The sequence below is a fragment of the Conger conger genome, chromosome 14, assembly GCF_963514075.1.
Source record: "Conger conger chromosome 14, fConCon1.1, whole genome shotgun sequence".
NCBI classification, from domain to species: domain Eukaryota; kingdom Metazoa; phylum Chordata; class Actinopteri; order Anguilliformes; family Congridae; genus Conger; species Conger conger.
The window spans coordinates 47,191,234-47,215,259 of record NC_083773.1 but is presented as its reverse complement, the minus strand read 5'-3'; the positions used below and the strand labels follow the sequence as shown (position 1 = coordinate 47,215,259).

Below are 24,026 nucleotides of genomic sequence, written 5' to 3'. Positions count from 1 at the left end.
TGTGTGGAGTTTGCATGTTCTCCCTGTGTTCATGTGGGTACTCCCACAGTCCAAAGACATGCAGGTTAGACTGATTGGAGAGTCTAAATTGCCCGTGGGTATGAGTGTGTGTGTGTGTACCCTGTGATGGACTGGCGACCTGTCCAGGGTGTATTCCTGCCTTTCACCCAATGTATGCTGGGATAGGCTCCAGCCCCCCTGTGACGCTGCTCAGGATAAGTGGGTTAGGATAATGAATGAATGAATGAATAATTTACTGAGAAAGAAATATGGAATTGAAGTCACAAGTAATTCCACAATGTACCATGTAAGTCACTATCACAAATAAGTGGTATAAATACAGTAACATACTGGTAATAACAGTAGTAAATTCATAAAGGACTATACTTTTAAATAAAGGTTATAAAAAGTGACATTTTAAGCATTTTTCTACAATACAAACTAGCCTTTCGGTGTGTTTCTGTGCCATCAAGTATCCTTGTAGGTAATTTGATCATTGAGTAGCCTATTAAGGTAGCAAGTAAAATAAGCAGCTTCGTGTAAAACGTTGATTTAATATAGGTTGATTTAATTTAATTTAGTCTTGTTGACATTATTGCAGCACATGTCGCTTGCTGGATGCAAACTGGCAGGTCTTGCTACAACCGGAAGTCACATGCCAGTGATATTTTTATTCTTTCACTGTCAGCTGCTCGGCGGAACTGTTTTATCCACGTTGAACCAACCCAAATCATCGACCTGTATAAATACTTAGCAAAAGTATAACTGTGGTCATATGACTGTAGACACGTTCAATATGGCCCGACTCTTGCTTTTATTTGTATGCGTGTTGTCCGGTGCATTCGCCGGGCGCTACTTCAATGAGGATGAGCCATGTTACCGACCAGCGCTGAGGAAACCCCAGTTTGGAATCAAGTACGTCTGGCCGAATCATTTTTTTCTCCTGTTTTTAAATGCATATTTTCTGTTCCGCTAGCTGAGCAATTTTGTGTGAATTAGTTTAGTTATCAGCTTGCTGTGATTTTGGTGGCTGTCTGTCAGCTAATTTATCTAACAGAGTAGCTAGCTAACATTAGTTGCTTTTTCTTAATTTGGCTCCCGTTGGCTAGCCTAATGTTAGGTAACTGAGCGTGTTAAGACAGTGATTTTATGCCGATTCAAAAATGATAAAACTGAGAGGCTAAACTAAGTGTACCTGAGCGGCAACACTACCTGCATCCAATTTAAACACTATTTATCAATAAGTTAACTAGAGTGAAGACCGGTTTGCTGATTCGCCAAGTAGCCAAGTATAGTAGTTTGATGACTGGGTTATTTAAATTACGGAAAGAAACTGGTATGTAACATTAATCTTAATACCGACATAAACAGATAATATCGTCTAAACCTAGGGAGGGCAAAGTGGAGCTTTAGAATGTAGACCGCTGTGTGTGCACGTGAGCTCGCCAATAGGTTTCTCACAGAAAACGTAATTTGTCCACTTTTTTACTTTACAGTAGAGGTGATCAAACTTACAATAACTAAGTGCTAGTGTGTTCTAAGCCTTTACTGGTCCCTGTACGATGTTAGCATGATGTAGCTAGCATACGCGAATAGCACAAAGCCATACAATTTGCTTTTTAACGGCACTTGGTCATTCGAACGATATAAATAAAAACATTCGATTAAGTTCGACGGCACCGGAATTTTCTGTCGTACCGTCCATAAATGGCAAAAGTCCCACCATAGGATTTATTTAAATCTTTAAAAGTTATACATTTTCTGAATCGTCATTAATTCATCTTGTTTCTATCAGTGATTCGGCGTGATCGGACAGTTCTGTAGCTATGTAAATGACGTCAGAAGGATACAGCACTGTTATTTGCTACCTAAACTTTGACGCACGCTCGAGAGCGTTAACATGATTGAAGTCTGACATGTCTATTGTCAAAATCCATTGAAACTATGAAAAAGTAACCAGGGACTTTAGACTTATAAGGCTGGACATACCGAGTACCCAGCAAAAATATTGACCTGGCTCCAGTCACACTTTTGACAGTTCGAACTGCCACCAACTGCCATGTATGAGCGCGTGAAGTAAACCAGCAAAAGCTATTGTTGTGTCACCATTTTCGAGCTCCATATACGTAAAGAATGGAATGGCAGTGAAATCTGCCTGTTTTTCGGTGCCGTCGGGGTCCAGCATTTAACATTGATGGAATGCTGGTAAAATGAGCGCTTAATAGCCACAAAAACAGTCATTTTGTCACATTAAAATTCAACCTAAGCAGAATTATTGTCCACCACACGTTAATTTAAGGTTAAACTGAGATAATAATCATAATATTCATGTTGATTTCCGGAAATAAATTTTTCGGTTGTCCTCCCTACTAAACCAGGACAGTAAATTAGTAGAACGCACATGTAACAGTAGCCTCTTGTGAAACAGCAGCGTGATTTAAAGTAAACATGTAGCGCTAGCCAACGTAGCCTACGAATAACGCACATGATTTACCTGAAACAGAAACTTCGCTAAAAACATTAACGTTACAGTTGATTCCTGCGGAGGTCCATGTGTCCTTGTTTCAACAATGTTAAATTATACGTTGAAGATTAGGCTATTACGATATTTTACAGTAATGGTGGAACTGTAAGGAAGTAGTTCGAGCTTTTCAGCAACGAAAATTGTTAAACAAGTCTTCAGCGTCCGGGGCCGCTCGCTAGTTTGTAAGATATCGTACAACTATTAAAATCTTTTAGGACATTTTTCTTTACCCTGTTCTTATAAAATAAATTTTCAGATAGCGTAAGCTAAAATGTTTCATTTTTAGGCTAAATTAAACTACGGTCTACTTCCTGCTTTATGCCATAGCCTATTAGTAATATTTGAGGCTTAGTAAACTGGGGGCTATTTACGCGTATAGATACTATGTAAAGCTATAAAATAGGCCAAAACCGTACTTTTCTTTTTTTTAAACGTTAGTCGGTCGTGTGAGTAGCTATTAGGCCAACTTTTGGGTTTCATTTACGTAATTTTACGAGGCGTCTCATAACAAACAAAAAAAAAACTAGAAAACTAAAATAGTATCAGAAAATAATAAGTTCAAAATCACGTTCAAATTCATGGCGTTCTTTTGCGGTCGTCATATCTTGTGGTAATCACGAGTTTTAAGTATGACGGCATTGAACGTTCCACATAGGACGTTCCACAGGGGACTTCCAGAGTGGCAATTCCTTGTATTGTATATGTGGGACTGGTGGCGTTTCATGTGTGTACCCTACATATAGATGTGCACTAGGCTGCAATATTTCGTTTTGACGTCCAGGTGTCATTCAGTCCTTTACAGGCTTCCCACGCCCTGGCCATTCGACGTTTCAAAACGTTTCATGAATCAGTGACCAGGTTGCCAAGGTAGCAAAACTGCGACTATGAAAATTCTTGTGTTGGTGGATGCTGGAAGCTCAGAGCGGATTTGGATGTTTTCCGCTGCATGCTTTTAGCTTTTGTGGATTCAGGTGTAGCCCCCGCACTGTGATGCTTGGTTTTTTGGGGGTTTTTTTACGGGGGCATCTGCAGACTCGTGCATGCAGCGGTCCATTCCTCTGGGAATGTCTGGTGTGATGCTTGCGTTTCGGAGGATGCCTCTCTGTCTGCTTCTTTCAACGACGTGCTGAACAAATAAGTTCTGCATTTCTCAGAATGCATAAGCTTGAGTGCTGATGCGGTTTCTGCATTTGAGGAAGTGTTGAGGAAATATAATTTGGATGTTTCAGTTGACTAAGCGGGATGACGCTAATGTAAGAAGAAACAGGTTTTTCAGGCACTACATGTATAAACCGGAAGCAGAGCACACCACACCAACATCACAAGCTTTGGAAGTTGGTATAGCCCGGAGGAGAGACTGTTTAGCAAGTAAGCCAAGTAGCCTACTACTGGCCTTGAGACTTTTATGGTCTGAAAAACCAGTAATTCCTTTGTGTGCAGCATAAATCGGTAAAAGCGATCACATCACTTAAGAAAGGATGAGAACTGACCAAGGTTATTTTGTCCCTGTGGTCCATGGCCTGTTCTTGAGAGCTGGATGTCGGGTGTTCACAGTGCGTTTGTTACTGCGCGTTTGAAATGCCAGGCTGTGAATAGGAGTTATGTTAGTCGGTTTTTTAACAGCCGCCGCCTTTTGTGCGTTTTCGCTTTTTAGGACAAGGCCCCGGCCCCACGAGTACCTGAACATCGCTAACCTGCCCAAAGCCTGGGACTGGAGGAACATCAACGGAACCAACTTCGTCAGCACCACTCGGAACCAGCACATCCCCCAGTACTGCGGGTCCTGCTGGGCTCACGGGAGCACCAGCGCTTTGGCCGGTACCAAACTTCCTTATCCCTCCCTTAAGGTCCATCCACAGCATTAACAATAACTGTAACGATAATTACAAACATGTTGTTTTAAAACCATTCTAACTCAAGTGGATCGCGGAGTCTACACAACTGTAGTGACAACGACAGTGACGCAATATAGCTGGGATCACTTTCAGACTATTTTTTCCAGGTCAATGAACGATAAAACACTGACGGACGGCTTATCAAAATCCATCCGAATTTACAGGGCGCCACATGCAAAATGGCAGATGACATAGCCGAGAAACTATTTACAGAACCTTGTTGTTCAGCAGTGTGAATGCTCACATAATTTTATAGTTCTTGGTGTGAATGGGCCTTTACTCCAGCCAACACCATAATTTTGTCAAGGCCCATAAAGTGGAATTTAATGACCAGTCACAGGCCATTATAAAATCTACAGCATCTGCAGTTCTTATCATTCTGACACAATTAGGACTTTATTCTTATGAAACTTTGTAGAAAGTTCTGCATCATCAAATGTATTCCCTGACCACAGCCTCTTTTCCTCTTTTCCATCTGTGAGAGCGTAGTCAGGCACGCAATACACCAACATGATTACACCGTCAACGCTAGAGCAGTCCCTGTTGGTGGAACTAAAAGCTACAATGGTGGAAGTTGATGTTCCTTCCAACTGTGTCCAATCAGCCTCCGATTCATTTAATTTCCCGTCATTCACTTCAGTTAAACAGGAGCTGTCCATTCAGTGGAATATTGTCTGCATTTACCCTGTCCGTTCCTGACAGATCGGATTAACATCAAGCGGAAAGGGGCGTGGCCGTCGGCGTACCTGTCTGTGCAGAACGTGATTGACTGCGGGGAGGCAGGGTCCTGTCATGGGGGGGACCACACAGGGGTGTGGGAGTACGCCAACTCCCACGGCATCCCAGACGAAACCTGCAATAACTACCAGGCCAAAGACCAGAGTGAGCCCAGAACCACACCATCCATAGGATCCCACATTCTAGCACAGAAACAGGCCACATGATCCCACATTCTAGCACACAAACAGGCCACATGATCCAACATTCTAGCACACAAACAGGCCACATGATCTCACATTCTAGCACAGAAACAGGGCACATGATCTCACATTCTAGCACAGAAACAGGCCACATGATCTCACATTCTAGCACAGAAACAGGCCACATGATCTCACATTCTAGCACACAAACAGACCTCACTGCTACTGACCTCACTTTCCAAATTGATGACATTTGAAGTAAAAAAAAAAAAAAAATAGAGGTTAAAAATAGATTGTCTCTCAAATCTAAAACCTGTGGTCCATGTTTCAGAGTGTAAGCCTTTCAACCAGTGTGGGACCTGCACAACATTCGGAGTGTGCAACATTGTGCAGAACTACACCCTGTGGAAGGTTGGGGATTTTGGGGGAGTCAGCGGGCGGGAGAAGATGATGGCAGAGATTTACACTGGAGGACCCATCAGGTACAGTTTACATTTACACGATGGAGAGTCCGGAGACTTCCATAAGTGCAAACATCCAGACTTGGGCGAACATGACTTAGGTGCTTACATGGCCCAGGCGATGAGAAATTAGATATGTCTCTGTTTCTGCACAGCTGTGGGATCATGGCCACAGAGAAGCTGGATGCTTACACAGGGGGTCTGTACTCAGAGTACCAAGTTGAGCCCTTCATCAATCACATCATATCTGTGGCCGGCTGGGGTGTGGAGAACGGCGTGGAGTACTGGATCGTCCGCAACTCCTGGGGAGAGCCCTGGGTGAGTCTGGCATTATACATCATCCCATCTCATATTAAACAACACCCTGACATTATACATCAGCCCCTCTCATAATAAACCACACCCTGGCATTATACATCATCCCCTCTCATACTAAACCACAGCCTGGCATTATACATCATCCCCTCTCATAATAAACCACACCCTGGCATTATACATCATCCCCTCTCATAATAAACCACACCCTGGCATTATACATCATCCCCTCTCATACTAAACCACAGCCTGGCATTATACATCATCCCCTCTCATACTAAACCACAGCCTGGCATTATACATCATCCCCTCTCATAATAAACCACACCCTGACATTATACATCAGCCCCTCTCATAATAAACCACACCCTGATATTATACATCATCCCCTCTCATACTAAACCACAGCCTGGCATTATACATCATCCCCTCTCATACTAAACCACAGCCTGACACAAAAAATAGCAGTACAACATCAGTAACCTGATGAACCACTGTTCTTAGAAGTTGTGATATTTCTGCATGGCAAATAATTTACTTGTAGATGTAGGTGTGTAATATAAAAACAACAGACCAAACTGTCATGACATGAATGCTGCTTGTTATGAGTAATTGACTCATTCATTGAAAGGGGCATGTTTAAAGCGTGGAGTTTAATTAGAGAATTGATTCATTCTGTGAAAAAAGCAGGTGTCATTAATTGTCCTTTATTAAGGAAGAATGGAAGCAAATGTTAAACACATTGTTATAAAATATATTTCCTTTTGAATTGCTAAGTAAAATGGGCCATTCCAAACGTTGTTCGGAGGAACAACGTCATTTGATTAAAAACTTGATTGGAGAGGGGAAAACGTATAAAGAAGTGCAGCAAATTATAGGATGCTCAGCTAAAGTGATCTTGAATGCTTTAAAATGGCACATTTACATTACATTATTGGCATTTGGCAGACAATCTTATCCAGAGCGACATACAGTTGATTAGACTAAGCAGGAGACAATCCTCCCCTTGATCAAAGCAGGGTTAAGGGCCTTGCTCAAGGGCCCAACGGCTGTGCAGATCTTATAATGGCTACACCGGGGATCGATCCACTAACCTTGCGGATCCCAGTCATGTACCTTAACCACTACGCTACAGGCCACGGCATTATATGCCATCCCCTCTGATACTAAACCACAGCCTGGCATTATATAGCGTCAGTTTCCCTTTTAAGGAAAGCTGGGAGGTGATGGTGTCTCTCTCTCCTGCAGGGTGAGAAGGGCTGGCTGCGGATTGTGACCAGCGCCTATAAGGGTGGCTCTGGAAGCACATACAACCTGGCTGTGGAGGAGGACTGCATGTATGGAGACCCCATCTTGCCCAAGAACTACCTGTAGGCCACAGCCCAAAAACCCACAGTACTGCACGCACCACAGGAGCGCCTGGCGCCTCACTTTGTCCCCTTCGCTCAATTTCCTTTTCCTGTCCGACGCAAATCCTTGGGGCGGACGCAGGGCCCCGTCTGCAGGTTCATCAGTCTTATCTTCACATCCAACATTTTAACATCTCCATTCACTATGCTGAGATAAGGGAATGTTTTACTTTTTTAATTTTTGCACATTGATAGGATCCTGTGCCAACTGTGGACTGTAATCATGTTTTATCAATTCATGTTTTAAACACTGATCATTTTTAAGACCGAAAGGAAAAGGGTTTTTTAAGCCACATTTAGAAATACTAACCTATGAAAAATCAAGTCGACCAAAGAAACCACTAACTATTATCAATAGCCATATCACGTTCTGTCAAACAAGGTTGTCAGCCATATCGTGCCACTTTTAAAGGTACAATAGGTAATTTCGGTCAAAAGAGGAATTGCAGCAACAAATACCCAGACCAGAACGCTGTTTATCCATCCCCCTTCTCGGAATGCGCTGACATTGAACCCCCCCCAGGCAATTGGCTGTGGCAAATGGAACCAATTTTCAACGAATGAGCTCAAAATATTGTAGTTATACACTGCATGTTTTGAAAGACTAATTTAAGGACTATAAACCAAGGCAGAGGGTGAGACAACATCAGTGAGCCTTTTTCAATGATAGGAGGGGTTTATAATGGTCTTATAACAATATTTTAACACAAATCGAATCTATTGTACCTTTATCAACAAATATTTAATGAGCTGTAAAAGAAAACAATCATCATCACTTAAATGTGTTCTATAGACTTTTGTTGTGATTTGTTGAAAAGTCTTTTCAACTCTCTTCCCCTGTACCTGGGTCTTTCCCTGCTGTGCTTGGGAAAGAGACAAGATGGCTGATATATTCCTAGCTGTGGATTCATGTGCCTTTTCTTCTGTCAGAGAAATCAGCTGTGATTTTTATTTCACTGTGACAATTTATTTTCAAAATAAATCGATTTGACATAATCAAGTGTGTTGCGTGCAAGTTCCAGTTCCAGATAAAAGCAAGGAGTACAGCACATCCAGGTTGTAGAACAGGTATGTTTTTATGTACTAAACCACCTTGGTGGACACCCTGTTACAACAAATTTTGTACTTTAAAAAAAAAAAAAAAGGTAGGTGAAAAAAGATGGATATTCTTCACCAGATGTTGGGCTTCCACCTGTATTTTCTGTAGCGAGCAGTGCCACGGGAACCAAACTGAAGAAGGAAAAAAAAAAAAAAAAAAAACAACCCCCGAATGTTTCTGCTCTTATAGAATGTTCATAAGGGAGGGGTTCCTCTTGTCACCCACAATGTACACCCACCTCTGTCTGAGGCTGGGCATAACAGTCTTATGTACAAAGTTAGTCTGCCTCTTACTACTGGTCTTCCAGCCCCCAACACCAGTGTGGTCTTCAGTCTTAGTTCATCATAATGAAGTTGGATTTGCAGTGAGCTGAAACGCAGAAGCAAGCAAGTCAGGAAACACTCACCAGCCTGATTTATACTTCCGTGTCGAATCTATGCAGAGGCTACGGCATAGCCTGACACGCACCTCCCCAGAAATGTAACTACGCATCATAGCCTCTGTGCATAGCTAATGCAGGCTTAATGCTGTGTGCTAGCCTGTTAGCAGCATAGAGGTGTAACACCGTGTGCTAGCCTGTTAGCAGCATAGAGGTCTAACACGGTGTGCTAGCCTGTTAGCAGCATAGAGGTCTAACACGGTGTGCTAGCCTGGTAGCAGCACAGAGGTCTAATGCTGGGTGCTATCCTGTTAGCAGCACAGATGTAGAATATGGTGTGCTAGCCTGTTAGCAGCAAAGACGTCTAATGCTGTATGCTAGCCTGTTAGCAGCACAGGGGTGTAACAGTGTGCTAGCCTGTTAGCAGCATAGAGGTCTAACACGGGGTGCTAGTCTGTTAGCAGCACAGGGGTGTAACAGTGTGCTAGCCTGTTAGCAGCACAGAGGTCTAACACGGAGTGCTAGTCTGTTAGCAGCACAGGGGTGTAACAGTGTGCTATCCTGTTAGCAGCACAGAGGTCTAACATGGAGTGCTAGTCTGTTAGCAGCACAGGGGTGTAACAGTGTGCTAGCCTGTTAGCAGCATAAAGGTCTAACAGAGTGTGCTAGCCTGTTAGCAGCACAGAGGTCTAACACGGAGTGCTTGTCTGTTAGCAGCATAGAGGTCTAACAGAGTGTGCTAGCCTGTTAGCAGCACAGAGGTCTAACACGGAGTGCTAGTCTGTTAGCCGCACAGGGGTGTAACAGTGTGCTAGTCTGTTAGCAGCATAGAGGTCTAACAGAGTGTGCTAGCCTGTTAGCAGCACAGAGGTCTAACACGGAGTGCTTGTCTGTTAGCAGCACAGAGGTCTATTGAGGCGGCTCACCGATGAACTCTGCCACGGGGTCGTGCTCTCCCTCGGCTCGGATGGTGCCTGCGATGCTGTCGTTCTCCAGGATGGGCAGGAATAGCTGCACAAAGTCCGAGGTATAAGGAGGAGCGATCACATCCAGCACCTGAAATCACCCACAGCAGCTCAGACAACATGCCCGAAGCTTCCTACACCACACAGGCACACTAAAGATAGTACGTAGAAGCCGTACACACACCATTGGGAACGATCAGACAAAACTCACGAAATTGGAGGGGCACTACATTTTTAGGAAGCCTACTTCAGCAGTGGTCCTTTCAGCAGTCGCAAGGCAAGGCAATCGCACTCCGCACCTGTCATCTTTGCCAACATTCGGAACGATATTTAACGGCATTAGCGAATTGATTAACGGGGGAAAAAAACAAAAAACGAAAACATACCAAGTTTAGCTAAACTTTTATTTGTATCAAACTGTAAATTCCAGTTGCATCGCTTGGGGTAGACTATCATATCTTAGTTATATAGCCAGCTAGTTACATAGGCAAATACATTGCGTGCTCATAATATAGTTGGTTAGCTAAAGTGAAAACTTCAAAAATAGTGTTGTGTAGCACATTAAGCCAACGTTTCATAAAGTCACGTGCCAACATTTTCTTAATAGAACACCACGAAAAGACAGCAGTTGACACGTCTGTCGCATTTGTCACCGTCAGCTTTCCAAAACTGTGCATGAGAACACTGAACAGCATAATAACGCTTCATATTACGCGTTATAGTGATATAAACAGTATAAACAGTGTTGCGGTTTGAGGGTGTTTGTTGCTGCAATTCCTCTCTTGACCGTTAGGAGTTCGAAGTTACCTACTGTACCTTTAAGTATACAAATGCTTTGACGATACACACAGAAATATAAAACATCAAGATCAAGATCAAGACCCTACACCTGCCAGACCTCTTCGTTCGGCCTCCACAGGCCGCTTGGCACCTCCCCCGCTCCGAACTTCCACCTCACGCTCACGAATACGGTCTGTTCTGGCTCTACGGTGGTGGAACGAACTCCCCGTGGAGGTCAGAACAGTATAAACTCTTCTCATCTTCAAGCGCAAACTGAAGACGCACCTCTCCCTGTCCCTCCCTACCTCCCTGTAAACCTTAATTGTTGTCTTTCTGTGATTTACTTGTGTATCAGGATGTTTTAGTTTGGCTAGGTAAGCAGTGTTTGGCTAGTTAAGGGGTTTGTTCATACATTTGCGTGTTGCGGTAGTACGAGGGCACTGCCCTCTTGTGGTTAGCACATGCAAAGGCACTGTGTGTCACTGGACACTTGGGTCTTATTTTGTCAGCAGCCAGTTTCAGACAGTTTAGATAATTATTTTCTCTGCTTTACAGAAACCTGTAAAGTCAGGGGCTGGTCTGTGTTTACTTGCATACTGGTTTCTCTGTATGTAAATCGAATAGGCCCTTTGTTGTGCAGGTAGCAGTTGAAATTGTACTTCCCTCTAGGGTCTTTCTCACTTATCCCTGGTTATGGGTATACACTTTGCACTTTGTTGTACCTCGCTCTGGATGAGAGCGTCTGTTAAATGCCATTAATGTAATGTAATGTAAAGATGCATCTCAGGATTTTATTGTACAACTTTAAAGGGATACTAGTCATTTTTAGACCCAGATCCACTCGATCACGAATTGTGTGATAAATTGGGGAACATGAGGCTAAAGCCGTCCTGCCTGGAGTATGCGTAGCTCGCTCTCTGTTTGCCGTTAGCTTTGAATCATCCCCTGACAGCTGTTTAACAAAGACAGCCAAGCCCAGGGCTCACCTCAGTGACGAAGTATCGTATGAGTGAGATGTCAGTGTTGAGCTTCTCCAGGCACCTGCGTATGTAGCTGACCACCGGCAGCACATAGCCACGACTCAATAGGTGGACCATGCGGTCCAGCAGGGTCTTCTTCAGCTCCAGCTAATGAGCACAGAGGGAGAAACGGGGGTTACTGCTGATCCACACGCATGTCCCAGCAGGTCCTGTGTGTGTGTGTGTGTGTGTGTGTGCGCGCGCGCTCTCAACTGCTCCATGACGTCGAGCTGAGAGTGTGTGTGTGTGTGCGTGCGTGCGTGCGTGCGTGTGAGAGAGTGTGTGTGTGTGAGTGCGCTCTCACCTGCTCCATGACGTCGAGCTGAGAGTGTGTGTGTGTGTGAGAGAGAGTGTGTGCGTGTGTGTGATAGTGTGTCTGTGTGTGAGTGTGTGTGTCTGTGTGTGTGTGTGTGAGTGTGTGAGTGTGTCTGTGTGTGTGTGTGAGTGTGTGTGTGTGTGTCTGTGTGTGAGTGTGTGTGAGTGTGTGTGTCTGTGTTTGTGTGTGTGTGTGTCTGTGTGTGTGTGTGAGTGCGAGTGTGTGTGTGTGTCTGTGTGTGAGTGTGTCTGTGTGTGTGTGTGTGTGTGTCTGTGAGTGTGTGAGTGTGTGAGTGTTTCTGTGTGTGCGAGTGTGAGTGTGTGTGTGTGTGTGTGTGTCTGTCTGTGTGTGTGTGTGTGTGTGTGTGTGTGTGTGTGTGTGTGTGTGTGTGTGTGTGTGTGTGTGTGTGTGAGTGTGTCTGTGTGCTCTCACCTGCTCCATGACGTCGAGCTGAGAGTGCTCAGTCTCAAACAGCTTGACCAGCAGCTGCAGGACCTGGGGGTGGAGGAGCTGGTGACACGTGCTGATCTGGAGAAGTCAGAGGGGAGGAGTCAGGGAGTACAGGGAGAAGAATCAGACATACAGGGGGAGGGAGTCAGATACAGGGGGGAGGGGTCAAATGGGGGGAGGGGGGTACAACAGAGCATAACAAGCTGGAGGCGGAGCCTAATAGCATATGGTACCTCATCTAACAGGGCCAGGTGAACGGGGGTGTGATCTGTTTGCAGCTGGAAGTACCGGGGCTCTGAAACCGTCCAGTCAACCCACTTCAGCACCCCCATGGCCACCACCGGGAACCTGAAACGCATTAGCCCAAGTCAAGAGAATGCACACACACTCAGAAACTGGTAGAAACTCAAACATTTTTTTTTGTTATACAAATTTGTGGTGGACATATTGTGGTGGCATGGTTTTATTTTCAAAGTAAAAAGGAAAATATGCTTGGCTCACCGGATGCACTGGTACAGCGTGCCCAGCTCAGCCACCAGCTCAGTCGCTCCCTTGTTCTCGTTGCAGCAGAGGCTGTGCACGGTCTCAGTGGCCTTGGACGTGGACTTGAGCTCGTCCTTGTTGATGTTCATGCGCTTGTTCTGGGAGCCAAACAGAGAGGAGGGGAGAGGAGAGAGGGAGACAGGAAGACCTGAACAGCCCATAACCAGAGATCTGCATCCAGCCACTTCAGAACTCAAGTGCCTTGTGTAAGTCACCTATTAGCTATTGTCCACTCCACACACCTGATTTCCAAGACTCAAGTAGGCCACTGAAGACCACCTGCGGACACTGCAGCCCTCCCGGACTACAGTTTAAGGGGTCTGGTATAATTACCCAGTCAAGGGCCAGCACAAGAATGGTAGGACTATTGGCAATTGTGCTAAATTGAGCTCAATAAAAAAAAACAATCAGATTTTCCTCTTTATTTTCTAAACTGTGTTTTTGATCTTTTAAACAGTTAAAATTGTTCACATTTCATGGAGCTTACTATAACAAAAAAAGTGAGCCTTTGAAATATGGTCAATATTTTAACATGTTCCAGAGAAGACTCATCAGAAATGAACTTGCAGGTTCATGCTGCAGACCTGTGATTTTTCACATCACATATTTTACATGGCTGCACACACACACACCAGCACCCACGTGCTCACGCACACGCACACACCCACACACCCGCACACACGCGCGCACACACACGCGCGCACACACACGCGCGCACACACACGCACGCACACACACGCACGCACGCACGCACGCACGCGCGCGCACGCGCACGCACGCGCGCGCACGCACGCACGCACGCACGCACACGCACGCGCACGCACGCACGCGCACGCACGCACGCACGCACACGCAAGCACGCACACGCAAGCACACACACGCACACACCTTCTTCCAGGTCTCCACCACACTGGCTGCATAGGCCAGGATGTGGATGTACTTGTGTTTGTGGTCCTGGTTGATTTTGGCCCCTGGCTTGAACAGAGACTGCATGAACAGATCCAGGAAGGCGGGCACTCGGATCTGAGGAGCCAATCAGAGATTGTGCATCAATTCAGTCATCATCTGAAGTGGCCAGAGAACACGGTCATGCACACTGTCGGGAGAAAACATATTGTTCAACAAAGAAATTGTAGCAAAATGTTTTCAGTTTTCAGAACATGCCTTAGTTCAGGGATATTAAAGGAGTAACATGGTGGTTGGTCACACTTTCTAGGTTTTTATAAGCAATTTACACAAGAGGGCATTGAAGAAGCACGATTAGAGATATGAAATATGTCCGTTCTTTAGTTTTGGAGAAGTAAATGTTTAAAATGTATCATCCTATTTTCAACCTGTTGAGAATGTTCTGCAAGTAGTACGTTACACGAGGACAACCACTCTCCTTATCCCTCCCCTATAACTTGGGACCCACAATTTGCGCTGTAATGTAATGTGCTGCAATGTAATTGGCTGTAATGTGGTCTCACCAACTCCACCGGGGGCGGGTCCATGCTGCTGAACATCTTGAAGAGGACAGTGATGTCAGCCGGGTTCAGTGCGCCCTTGGACAGCATGGCGCCCAGAGCCTGGCAGGCCCGCGGGTAAGCGGCAGCCGTGCCCAAAGCCAGCGTGATCTGGCTGGCATCATGGCCCCTGGCAACAGCCGGAGTGAACGCATGCTCATCTCCAACCATAGATATCAACCATCTCATCTCCTACCATAGATATTAACAGTTTCATCTCCTACCTAACAAGGATCTCAAAGTGTAGTGTAGCACTGCAAAATAACCCAACATCATACAGAATTCTTTATAAATGTTCGTCCAGATCTACAAATAGACACCCTACAGCACATTCCCAAAATTAGCAAGATGCAAGCTAACAGGTAAAGAGTTTGACCCAGGATAACCCACATATTATATTGCACCGTTGTTTCAAGCTTGACACCACAGATTTCCCACTAAATTCATATTAGGATGAGTGCGTAATTGGCAAGGCAGGGATCAGTGTAGAGGTAGAATTGTTGATTGACAGAGTGGAAGGTAGGATAGAGTTTGATTGATTGACAGAGCGGAAGGTAGGATGACCATTTGATTGACAGGGAGGGAGGTAGGATCAGTGTTTGATTGACAGGGCAGGAGGTAGGATCAGTGTTTGATTGACGTACGGGGGGGGGGGGGGGGGGGTGTATGATCAGTGTTTGATTGATGGGGGAGGTAGGATGAGTAATTTATTCACAGGATGGGAGGGCGGGACATACCTCTGGTGGGCGGACTTCTGTACCTCCTGGCCAATCCTGCGCATGGCTGAGCCGCCCTGCTCCTCCTGAGACAGGATGGACATCATGGCCTGGGCGAACAGGTAAGTGTGCTCGCCGTGACACACCATCTTCTACAGAGCCAGCATGGAGCAGGGACAGGGCAAGAACAGCAGAACCATTTCAAAATGGAAGTGTGCTTCTGTAAGACATTTCCTGTGACTAAGGTAAGGTACGTGGACATGCAGGTTAATGAATGTGCACGAGAGCAGATGGTAGATCCTGTGTGTCTGTGTGAGTGTGTGAGTGTGTGTGTGAGAGTGTGTGTGTGTGTGTGTGTGTGTGTGTGTGTGTGTGCGTGTGAGTGTGTGTGAGAGTGTGTGTGTGTGTGTGTGAGAGAGAGTGTGTGTGAGAGTGTGTGTGTGTGTGAGAGAGAGTGTGTGTGAGAGTGTGTGTGTGTGTGTGTGTGTGTGTGAGAGTGTGTGTGTGTGTGAGAGAGTGTGTGTGTGAGACAGTGTGTGTGTGAGAGAGAGTGTGTGTGTGTGTGTGTGTGAGAGAGAGAGTGTGTGTGTGTGTGTGAGAGAGTGTGTGTGTGTGTGTGTGTGTGTGAGAGAGTGTGTGTGTGAGACAGTGTGTGTGTGAGAGAGTGTGTGTGTGTGTGTGAGAGTGTGAATGTGTGTGAGAGTGTGGGTGTGTGTGTGTGTGTGTGTGAGAGAGTGTGTGTGTGTGTATGTGTTGAGGTAAACTCACGGCAAACTCAGGCAGGTTCTTCTCCAGGTTGTCCTCTCCCCCATCCAGCAGAGTGGCCAGAGAGGTCCTGAGCACGCGTGAGAACACCTCCAACTGCTGACAGGCTGTCGACACGCTGGTAATCTCCCCCTGGTACCCTGCGTCCGAGATCAGCTGGAGAACCGCACAGACAGACAGACACGCACGCACGCACGCACGCACGCACAGACACACACACACAAACACACACACACAGACACACACACACAGACACACACACACACACACACACACACACACACACACACACACACACACACACACACACAGACCACAGACACACACACAGACCAGACACAGACCACAGACACACACACATATTAATGCCATTGGGTCCAGGGCAAAGATCTTTACCACTGTATCCTCCAGACAACTCCAGACAACTCCAGACAACTCCAGACAACTCCAGAACATCCCACAGCCAGCACAGAGAAGCCCCACTGTGTACCTTCACAGTGAAGTTGAGCATCAGGCAGTCGGGGTGGGCCTCTGCCAGCTTGTAGAACAGGTCCCTCCAGGTGGTGTGAGCGATCATCTGTTCCAGCCAGGCTGGGGTCTGAGCACAACAGAGCCCATTACTTTCCAAACCACCCACCATTCACACTTTTTTTTCAAATGTGGTCAGAAGCCTCTGAGAGGGGAGGGTATAACAAAAAAATAATAAAAAACATTGTGATAAAACATGAAAAAACTAAAAGGAAAAAAATTGCAGAAGGGTGATATTAGTCAGCAGGGACAGTCATCAACAAGCACAGACAAAACAAACAAATGGGACATAGATAGATATGGGTATACAGACAGGAGAAAGGGGAGAAGACTGTTTAAGAATGATATGCATGTGCGCATGTGTGTATGTTAATGGGAAATTTGAAGTACTATAATACATAAGCATAACTAAGACTTTGGGAAGAAAATAGAGAGGGAGAAAAAGAAAGAAAAAAACAGAAAAGAAAGGGGGGTATTGATAGTGGACCAAAACTAGCTCATGAGCTTTATCTGAAAGAAAAAACAACTAAAAAGAGGAATATGGAGATAGTGAACAGAAACTGTAATAAAGAGTAACAGTAAGAATAATCAGAGTGATCATAATAAACACTCAATATCAATAACAACAATAGAACAGTAAACACGAACAACAATTATTATCACAGTGTGCTAGTGAGTATGTATGCATTTGTGTGTGTGCGAATATTTGGGTCTGGTCTGTAGCTGTAGGGGGATAGTGAATTCATAAATGGGGCCCAGGTTCGTTCAAAGTTTTGTGTGTGAATGCTCATAGCAGGTGATAGATTTTCTAATTAAATATATTCTGTGAGGAGTGTGTCCCATTCACACTTAACCAAGCAGCGTTGATCCAGTCACTTCCCAAAACATCCCACAACACACACTTAACCAAACAGAACACAGCTTAAATTCTGCTTTTTAAAATGTAACTGGGAGCGGAACTCATTCCTGGGCTGAAGAACAGAGATGTGACCCGGAACAGCAAGTGTCATGGTGTCAGGCACATACCTCTCCCTCCACCGTGAAAATAGAGTCAGCTTTCTGCGGGTCAAAGTGCTTGATGAGGAGACTCTTGAGATGGTTCTCCACTCGTTCCTGGACCTGAGCCGGCTCCATCCCTATGACCCCAGAAACAGCGAGCAGACAGCCAGAGAAAGCACCCAGATCAGGCCTGCGGTGGCTTCGCTTTAAAAATAAGCCACCGACGCAAACCACGCGGAGGGAGTTAGCGGTGTAATCATCCGCTTCAACTGACCTCTCACATAGCAGGGCTACAGCCAGACCGCCAATACAGATATCAACACGGACTGTTAAAATTAATTTCGAAAAACCTCTATTATTTTCACTCGTCTCACTTCCAGGTTCAAAGCGTTCAGACAAGCTGGCAAAATCCACCATTTTTAACATGCAGGGACAGCCTCGTATAGACACAGGAATCTAAAGACATTTACGCGCATACATGCCTTTTTAGCTTGAAAAATAAATAAAATAACATGTATACGCTATGTAGTGCTTTGAGGAATAAACGCACCCATTTGAATAAGCCACTCTGCGAGCAGGTTGACAGTCTGCGCCACCGCAGAGTAGTTTTCGGACAGGAGTTGAATGACGTGCTCGGGAGATCCACCCGCCTGGAAGTATCTGGAGACAGTGTGGATCGCTGATTCGCTCATACAGCGTCTCATACAATCAATTACACTACCTGTGCTGATCTAGAATAGCTCATAACACGAGGACGGGAGAACCCCGATTACAGATCCGGACTCGATTTTTTAAAACGGTTCCATCCAGTGGAACACGGTTTACTACTGAGGAAAGAAATGACAGGGGAGAGGTACATTTGCTAACAATAAAAACGAGACTTGATTTCCATCAATCCTGGCAACTGATGGCTAGAACTTCGCTACAGGATGTCATTTTTACCAGTATCTTACGTTTTGAGTGTGTTAAAGACAGCAGGCTCCATGATGTAATCTCTACTCGAAAACTTCTGCAGGCATTCCTCTTGTACCTTTCCATCTGACTCGCCCTCAACATAGCCGTCCTCCTGGCGGAAAGAAGCACACTACGGCAACGATACACACAACTCAGAAGTTGGGGTTAGCATGCTAGCTGACGGCTCGGGTTTACTCTACAATAGAACAGTAGGTCAGATTGTAGCGTCGCATCAGAGTAAAATAGCCAGCCCCCTACAATGATCCATCTAGCGTGCATGGACCTTACACACTCTCGCAACTCCTAGACATACACGACTAGGGGTTGTCCTCCCTAACGCTAGCTCACCACCAAGGCATAAATTACATTGCTTTTCCACGTCCTAAAATAAAAAAGCATACAACACTCAACAATGCCTCAATGTCAAACCTAAGAAAAGCGAACACAATCTACTCGAGTCATTAGTCCGAATGTACGTTCATAACATAACATTAACGGTTTATGTGCACCAAACGTTAGCCAGCTAGCACGGTAACTTTGAATATCATATAACTGAAATGATGTAGCTAAGTTAGCTACCTACACTATGAATTACATTACCATGCCGCCGTCTGGGCCATCCCAGTCGCCCGCCGTGCCGTAATATTCTTCATCCATAGCTAGATGCACCACAAAAAAGAAAAAAATAATCTGCTTCTATTTCTGATGCAAATTTTAACTAAAATACCAAAAACTCTGGTCGTTTGAGAATAACAACGAAAATCGTCGCATTAATTTTGCGTCATACTCATAACATGACATTGCACCACGTTGTGGCCAGGAGGTCTCGTTGCCAGTTTAGTGCACTGAACCAAATACACTTTATTAGGTAGACCTTTACACCAGCTTGTTAATCCATCCATCCATCCATTATCTGAACCCGCTTATCCTGAACAGGGTCGCAGGGGGGCTGGGGGGCTGGAGCCTATCCCAGCATACATTGGGCGAAAGGCAGGAATACACCCTGGACAGGTCGCCAGTCCATCACAGGGCACACACACCATTCACTCACACACTCATACCCATGGGCAATTTAGACTCTCCAATCAGCCTAACCTGCATGTCTTTGGACTGTGGGAGGAAACTGGAGTACCTGGAGGAAACCCACGCGAACACGGGGAAAACATGCAAACTCCACACAGAGAGGCCCCAGCCGACCAGGATTCGAACTCAGGACCTCCTTGCTGTGAGGCGGCACTGCTACCCACTGCACCATCTGTGCCGCCCTACAGAAATGTCGACCTTCTGAAAAGTATGTTCATTTATGCAATACTTGGTCGGGGCTCCTTTTACACAAATTACTTCATCAATGCCACGTGGCATGGAGGCAATCAGCCTGTGGCACTGCTGAGGTGTTATGAAGCCCAGGTTGCTTTGATAGCGGCCTTCAACTCGTCTGTATTGTTGGGTCTGGTGTCTCTCATCTCAGGCGAGTTGGCTGGCCAATCAAGCACAGGAATAGCATGGTCAGCAAACCAGTTACGAGTAGTTTTGGCACTGAGGGCAGGTGCCAAGTCCTGCTGGAAAGGGAAATCAGCATCTCCATAAAGCTTGTCAGCAGACAGAAGCATGAAGTGCTCTAAAATCTCCTGGTAGACGGCTGCGACTCTGGACTTGATAAAACACAGTGGACCAACACCAGCAGATGACATAGCACCCCAAATCATCACTGACTGTGGAAACGTCACACTGGACTTCAAGCAACTTGGATTCTGTGCCTCTCCACTCTTCCTCCAGACTCTGGGAACTTGATTTCCAAATGAAATGCAAAATGTACTTTCATCTGAAAAGAGGACACCACTGAGCAACGGCTCAATTATTTTTCTCCTTAGCCCAAGTATGATGCTTCGGACGTTGTCTCTGGTTTAGGAGTGGCTTGACACTCGGAATGCGACACTTGTAGCCCATTTCCTGGACACGTCTGTGCGTGGTGGCTCTTGATGCACGGATTCCAGCCTCAGTCCACTCCTTGTGAAGCTCCCCCAAGTTCTTGAATTGGCTTTGCTTGACAATCCTCTCATGGCTGCGGTCATCCCTGTTGCTTGTGCACCTTTTCCTACCACACTTTTCCGTTCCAGTCAACTTACCATGAATATGCTTTCATACAGTACTCTGCGAACAGCCAGCCCTTTCAGCAATGACCTTCTGTGGGGCTTACCTTCCCTGTGGAGAGTGTCAATGAGTGTCTTCTGGACAACTGTCAAGTCAGCAGTCTTCCCCATGACTGCCCAACCAAGTATTGAGTGCATAAATGAACATACTTTTCAGAAGGTCGACATTTCTGGTTTATAAATCCTTTTTGTGATTGCTCTTATGTAATATTCTAATATTTTGAGATACTGGATTTCTGATTTTCATGAGTTTTAAGCCATATTCCTCAAGATTAAAACAAAAAAAGGCTTGAAATATTTCACATTATGTGTAATGAATCTAGAATATATGAAAGTTTCAAAAAAAAACTTTTCCATGATATTCTATGTTTTGCAAGGCTCAGGAGGAAGTCTTCCATTTAGAAAATGTTTTCTGTGATTTTTGTAATTTTCCAGAGGAAGATTTGCACTGACCAACACCTCGGTTAATTATACATGAAATGATACTACCGCTCTTTCTTCCCATGTCCAGACACAGCCATCCTTCCACTTGCTTTTATTCTCGGGCTGTTCTTGTTATTAGTTCACGTGCAGGTCTTATTGAAATCAGTGCCATGTGTTCTGAAGACAAGTTGTCTTCATGAGCAAAATAAATGTAGGCATCTTTAAAAACATTTCTGAGTATCCATGTCTCACCTTCTCCATACTTACCTGTTACCTGTTCTGAGCCATTTTACCATTTAAAATGGTGTTCATGCCTAAACCAAGAGCTAGAGGTCTGGGGCGGCCTGTAGCATAGTGGTTAAGGTGAAAGACTGGGACACACAAGGTTGGTGGTTCTAATCCCGGTGTAGCCACAATAAGATCCACACAGCCGTTGGGCCCTTATATAGCAAGGCCCATAACCCTGCATTGCTCCAGGGGAGGATTGTCTCCTGCTTAGTCTAATCAACTGTATGTCGCTCTGGATAAGAGTGTCTGCCAAATGCCAGTAATGTAATGTTAATTCCTTTTCAGATTTATAGCAAATATCATGCTTTTCTTGGTAGCACATTCAGGACCAAAAGCGACAGTGGGAAATAACATGTTTGATAAATGTAGGGTTTGGTTCATTAAGATCACCTATGGTTGAATGGTGTATAAATATTCAGTTATTCTGATACTGTGTCCAGTACAAAAACTAGGGGTTATATTAAAATCCTAGAGAGGTAGTTTATCTGCAGGTATTAGTGCTTTCCTTTCAATTGGCATCCAATTAAGGCCTTGAGAATACTGGGCTCTTTCCAATCACTTGTTTTACACCTCTTTTTTCTTATCCTCATCCTTAAGGAATTGACAGGGATGTTAATTAGGCAAATGGAATGTCCTTGCTCCTTTAAACGCCAGTTCGAAGCCACGTCAATTACAGAGGTGGCATACTGTATGCGTGGCAGTTGGGGAGAGGTGGATTCACAGGTCCATCATCTATAAACCATGCTTTATGTTTTCTTGCTCAAAGGAAAGTACAGGAGTTCCAAGCTCCGAGAAGGAAAATTTAACGGATTGGAATATTGGCGGAACTCAATTGGAATGAGCCCAAGGTGTGTGGACTCTTCAGCCAATTATCAGCTGAATCACTGGTACAGAAACACACCACACACCTGCAGTGTGGCCCTCCAGGACAGGATTCTGGTAACGGTGATGTAGACCCGTAGACCAGGGACCATCAACTCTTTGAATACAAATCTGGCCATGTTTTCTTTTCTCCTGGGTAATTAACTGAAGGTAGTGCTACTAATTTGCCAGAGTGTCTTCACACCCGACTCCCAGGTAACGGGAGGGTGGAAAACCAGCAGTTCTCTGCCTTCAAGTACTCTGATTTGAGGAACAGAGCCATAGAAGGTATGTGCATATCAAGAGAAGTTGATGAACTGATGAACTTAATAATCGCATTTCTACATCAGAAGAGCAGGAAGAACTGGGGATGACACAAAGCTACACCTTCACACCAGACCTGGGACAAATATGTTGTTTTTGGAATGAAATACTTTTCTGTGCTCAAATAATCTAGCCTGATACAATTCAGCCAAGGACACGAAGGCAGGGTTTGCAATGTTTGAGAGTATTTCATAGGTTTCAACACCAGACAACAGACAAGTGTAGTAAAGTGTAGAAAAGTATTTGAATCCAAAATAATTGCTTATATTTGATCCAGGTCTGCTTCACACACCACATAAAAACATCTTTAACAATTTGTCTCCCACATCAACACAAACGCTCATTACCATCAGCAGCAAAGTGGCATTTTAAACTTTGTTTAAAAAACACTGCAACATCCACATGAAAATACCTGTGCTGTGACTGTATCGTGACTAAAAATGCACTTAAGCTCTTCTTGAGTGTCACTCCAGTAAGATGTTGCAATTTAACATGTCTGCAGTAAATTCCAATGAGAACAGTCTACCCAATTTTCTTAATGCAACATTTAGCACAATGTGTCAATCTCCTCTGGCATTTGGATCAGAGATCTCACCAACCACTCCACAGGACAGTTAGCCCACCCAGATAGTCCTGTGTTCAAGGCCAGGAGGTTTATCCCACTCTTACTGCCTCTCTACGGTTGACATATTCTGTAGGGCAGCCGGTAGCGTAGTGGTTAAGGTAAATGACTGGGACATGCAAATTCGGTGGTTCTAATCCCGGTGTAGCCACAATAAGATCCACACAGCCGTTGGGCCCTTGAGCAAGGCCCTTAACGCTTAAGGCCCTGCATTGCTCCAGGGGAGGAATGTCTCCTGCTTAGTCTAATCAACTGTACGTCGCTCTGGATAAGAGCATCTGCCAAATGTCAATAATGTAATGTAATAATGTAGTAAAACAGAAGAACTTTAAAGAACAAAAATAAGAAGAAACCCTCACAAAAACAACCCAGAGCATTAACTTACATTACTTAACTAACAAATCAAGTATTCAGCCATTTCAAACCAGCTTAGAGCTTGGAACCTTCTAGTACATTGTGGTGGAAGTCCTCTCTTCAAAGGTCTTGGCGTGAATAGCCAGCAAAGGTACACGCACATGCTAACACCACACTAACAGACTCAGGTGAATAACAGTCAATTGTACACAGACATGCTAACACTAACAGACTCAAGTGATTAGCTGGCAAAGGTACATGGATATGCTAACACTACACTAACAGACTCAGGTGAATAACCATCAAAGGTACACAGACATGCTAACACTAACAGACTCAGGTGATTAGCTGGCAAAGGTACACAGACATGCTAACACTAACAGACTCAGGTGATTCGCTGGCAAAGGTACACAGACATGCTAACACTACACTAACAGACTCAGGTGATTAGCTGGCAAAGGT

The 24,026-nt window shown here is 44.9% G+C and overlaps 3 protein-coding genes and 1 long non-coding RNA gene across 7 annotated transcripts in view; 2 read left to right on the top strand and 2 right to left on the bottom strand.

The window, feature by feature from the left end:
• The first annotated feature begins 646 nt into the window (after window positions 1-646).
• On the top strand, window positions 647-8,520 carry ctsz (cathepsin Z). Its single transcript, XM_061219127.1, has 6 exons — window positions 647-915; window positions 4,179-4,342; window positions 5,122-5,301; window positions 5,671-5,821; window positions 5,956-6,118; window positions 7,364-8,520. The coding sequence occupies exons 1-6, from the start codon at window positions 776-778 to the stop codon at window positions 7,487-7,489; spliced, it is 924 nt and encodes a 307-aa protein (XP_061075111.1). The 5' UTR covers window positions 647-775; the 3' UTR covers window positions 7,490-8,520.
• A 61-nt stretch (window positions 8,521-8,581) lies between these two features.
• nelfcd (negative elongation factor complex member C/D) lies at window positions 8,582-19,327 on the bottom strand. Of its 2 annotated transcripts, none has more exons than XM_061219125.1 (15): window positions 19,143-19,327; window positions 18,542-18,654; window positions 18,139-18,248; window positions 17,616-17,725; window positions 16,552-16,659; window positions 16,065-16,217; window positions 15,318-15,448; window positions 14,545-14,710; window positions 13,964-14,098; window positions 13,034-13,173; window positions 12,766-12,880; window positions 12,515-12,610; window positions 11,734-11,874; window positions 9,929-10,058; window positions 8,582-8,992 (listed from the first exon to the last, which is right to left on the bottom strand). In XM_061219125.1, the coding sequence occupies exons 1-15, from the start codon at window positions 19,197-19,199 to the stop codon at window positions 8,958-8,960; spliced, it is 1,740 nt and encodes a 579-aa protein (XP_061075109.1). In that variant the 5' UTR covers window positions 19,200-19,327; the 3' UTR covers window positions 8,582-8,957. The 2 variants fall into 2 exon arrangements, with proteins under 2 accessions (XP_061075109.1, XP_061075110.1); XM_061219126.1 differs by having other exon boundaries at window positions 18,542-18,651.
• Window positions 8,857-13,487, top strand: LOC133109667 (uncharacterized). The gene is made up of 3 exons (XR_009704778.1): window positions 8,857-9,103; window positions 9,900-10,029; window positions 13,100-13,487. It is a non-coding gene; the product is annotated as an uncharacterized LOC133109667 (long non-coding RNA).
• Window positions 19,328-23,518: 4,191 nt separating the features above from the next.
• gnas (GNAS complex locus) overlaps window positions 23,519-24,026 on the bottom strand; it is a 107,121-nt gene continuing 106,613 nt past the window's right edge. For all 3 annotated transcript variants that reach the window (XM_061219073.1, XM_061219074.1, XM_061219077.1), the window contains exon 12: window positions 23,519-24,026. This exon is cut by the window's right edge and continues 3,643 nt beyond it. The gene's annotated coding sequence lies outside the window, so the exon portion shown is untranslated.

Excerpts from the sequence above, each read along its gene's own strand:
- ctsz (XM_061219127.1), top strand. The coding sequence starts at position 776 with ATGACTGTAGACACGTTCAATATGGCCCGACTCTTGCTTTTATTTGTA. Across the intron at positions 5,822-5,955 it reads TACACTGGAGGACCCATCAG|CTGTGGGATCATGGCCACAG; the intron begins GTACAGTTTACA and ends GTTTCTGCACAG. Across the intron at positions 6,119-7,363 it reads ACTCCTGGGGAGAGCCCTGG|GGTGAGAAGGGCTGGCTGCG; the intron begins GTGAGTCTGGCA and ends TCTCTCCTGCAG.
- nelfcd (XM_061219125.1), bottom strand. The coding sequence starts at position 19,199 with ATGGATGAAGAATATTACGGCACGGCGGGCGACTGGGATGGCCCAGAC. Across the intron at positions 17,726-18,138 it reads AGAGTGGCTTATTCAAATGG|GGATGGAGCCGGCTCAGGTC; the intron begins GTGCGTTTATTC and ends CTGGGGTCATAG. Across the intron at positions 12,611-12,765 it reads ACCTGGCCCTGTTAGATGAG|ATCAGCACGTGTCACCAGCT; the intron begins GTACCATATGCT and ends TGACTTCTCCAG.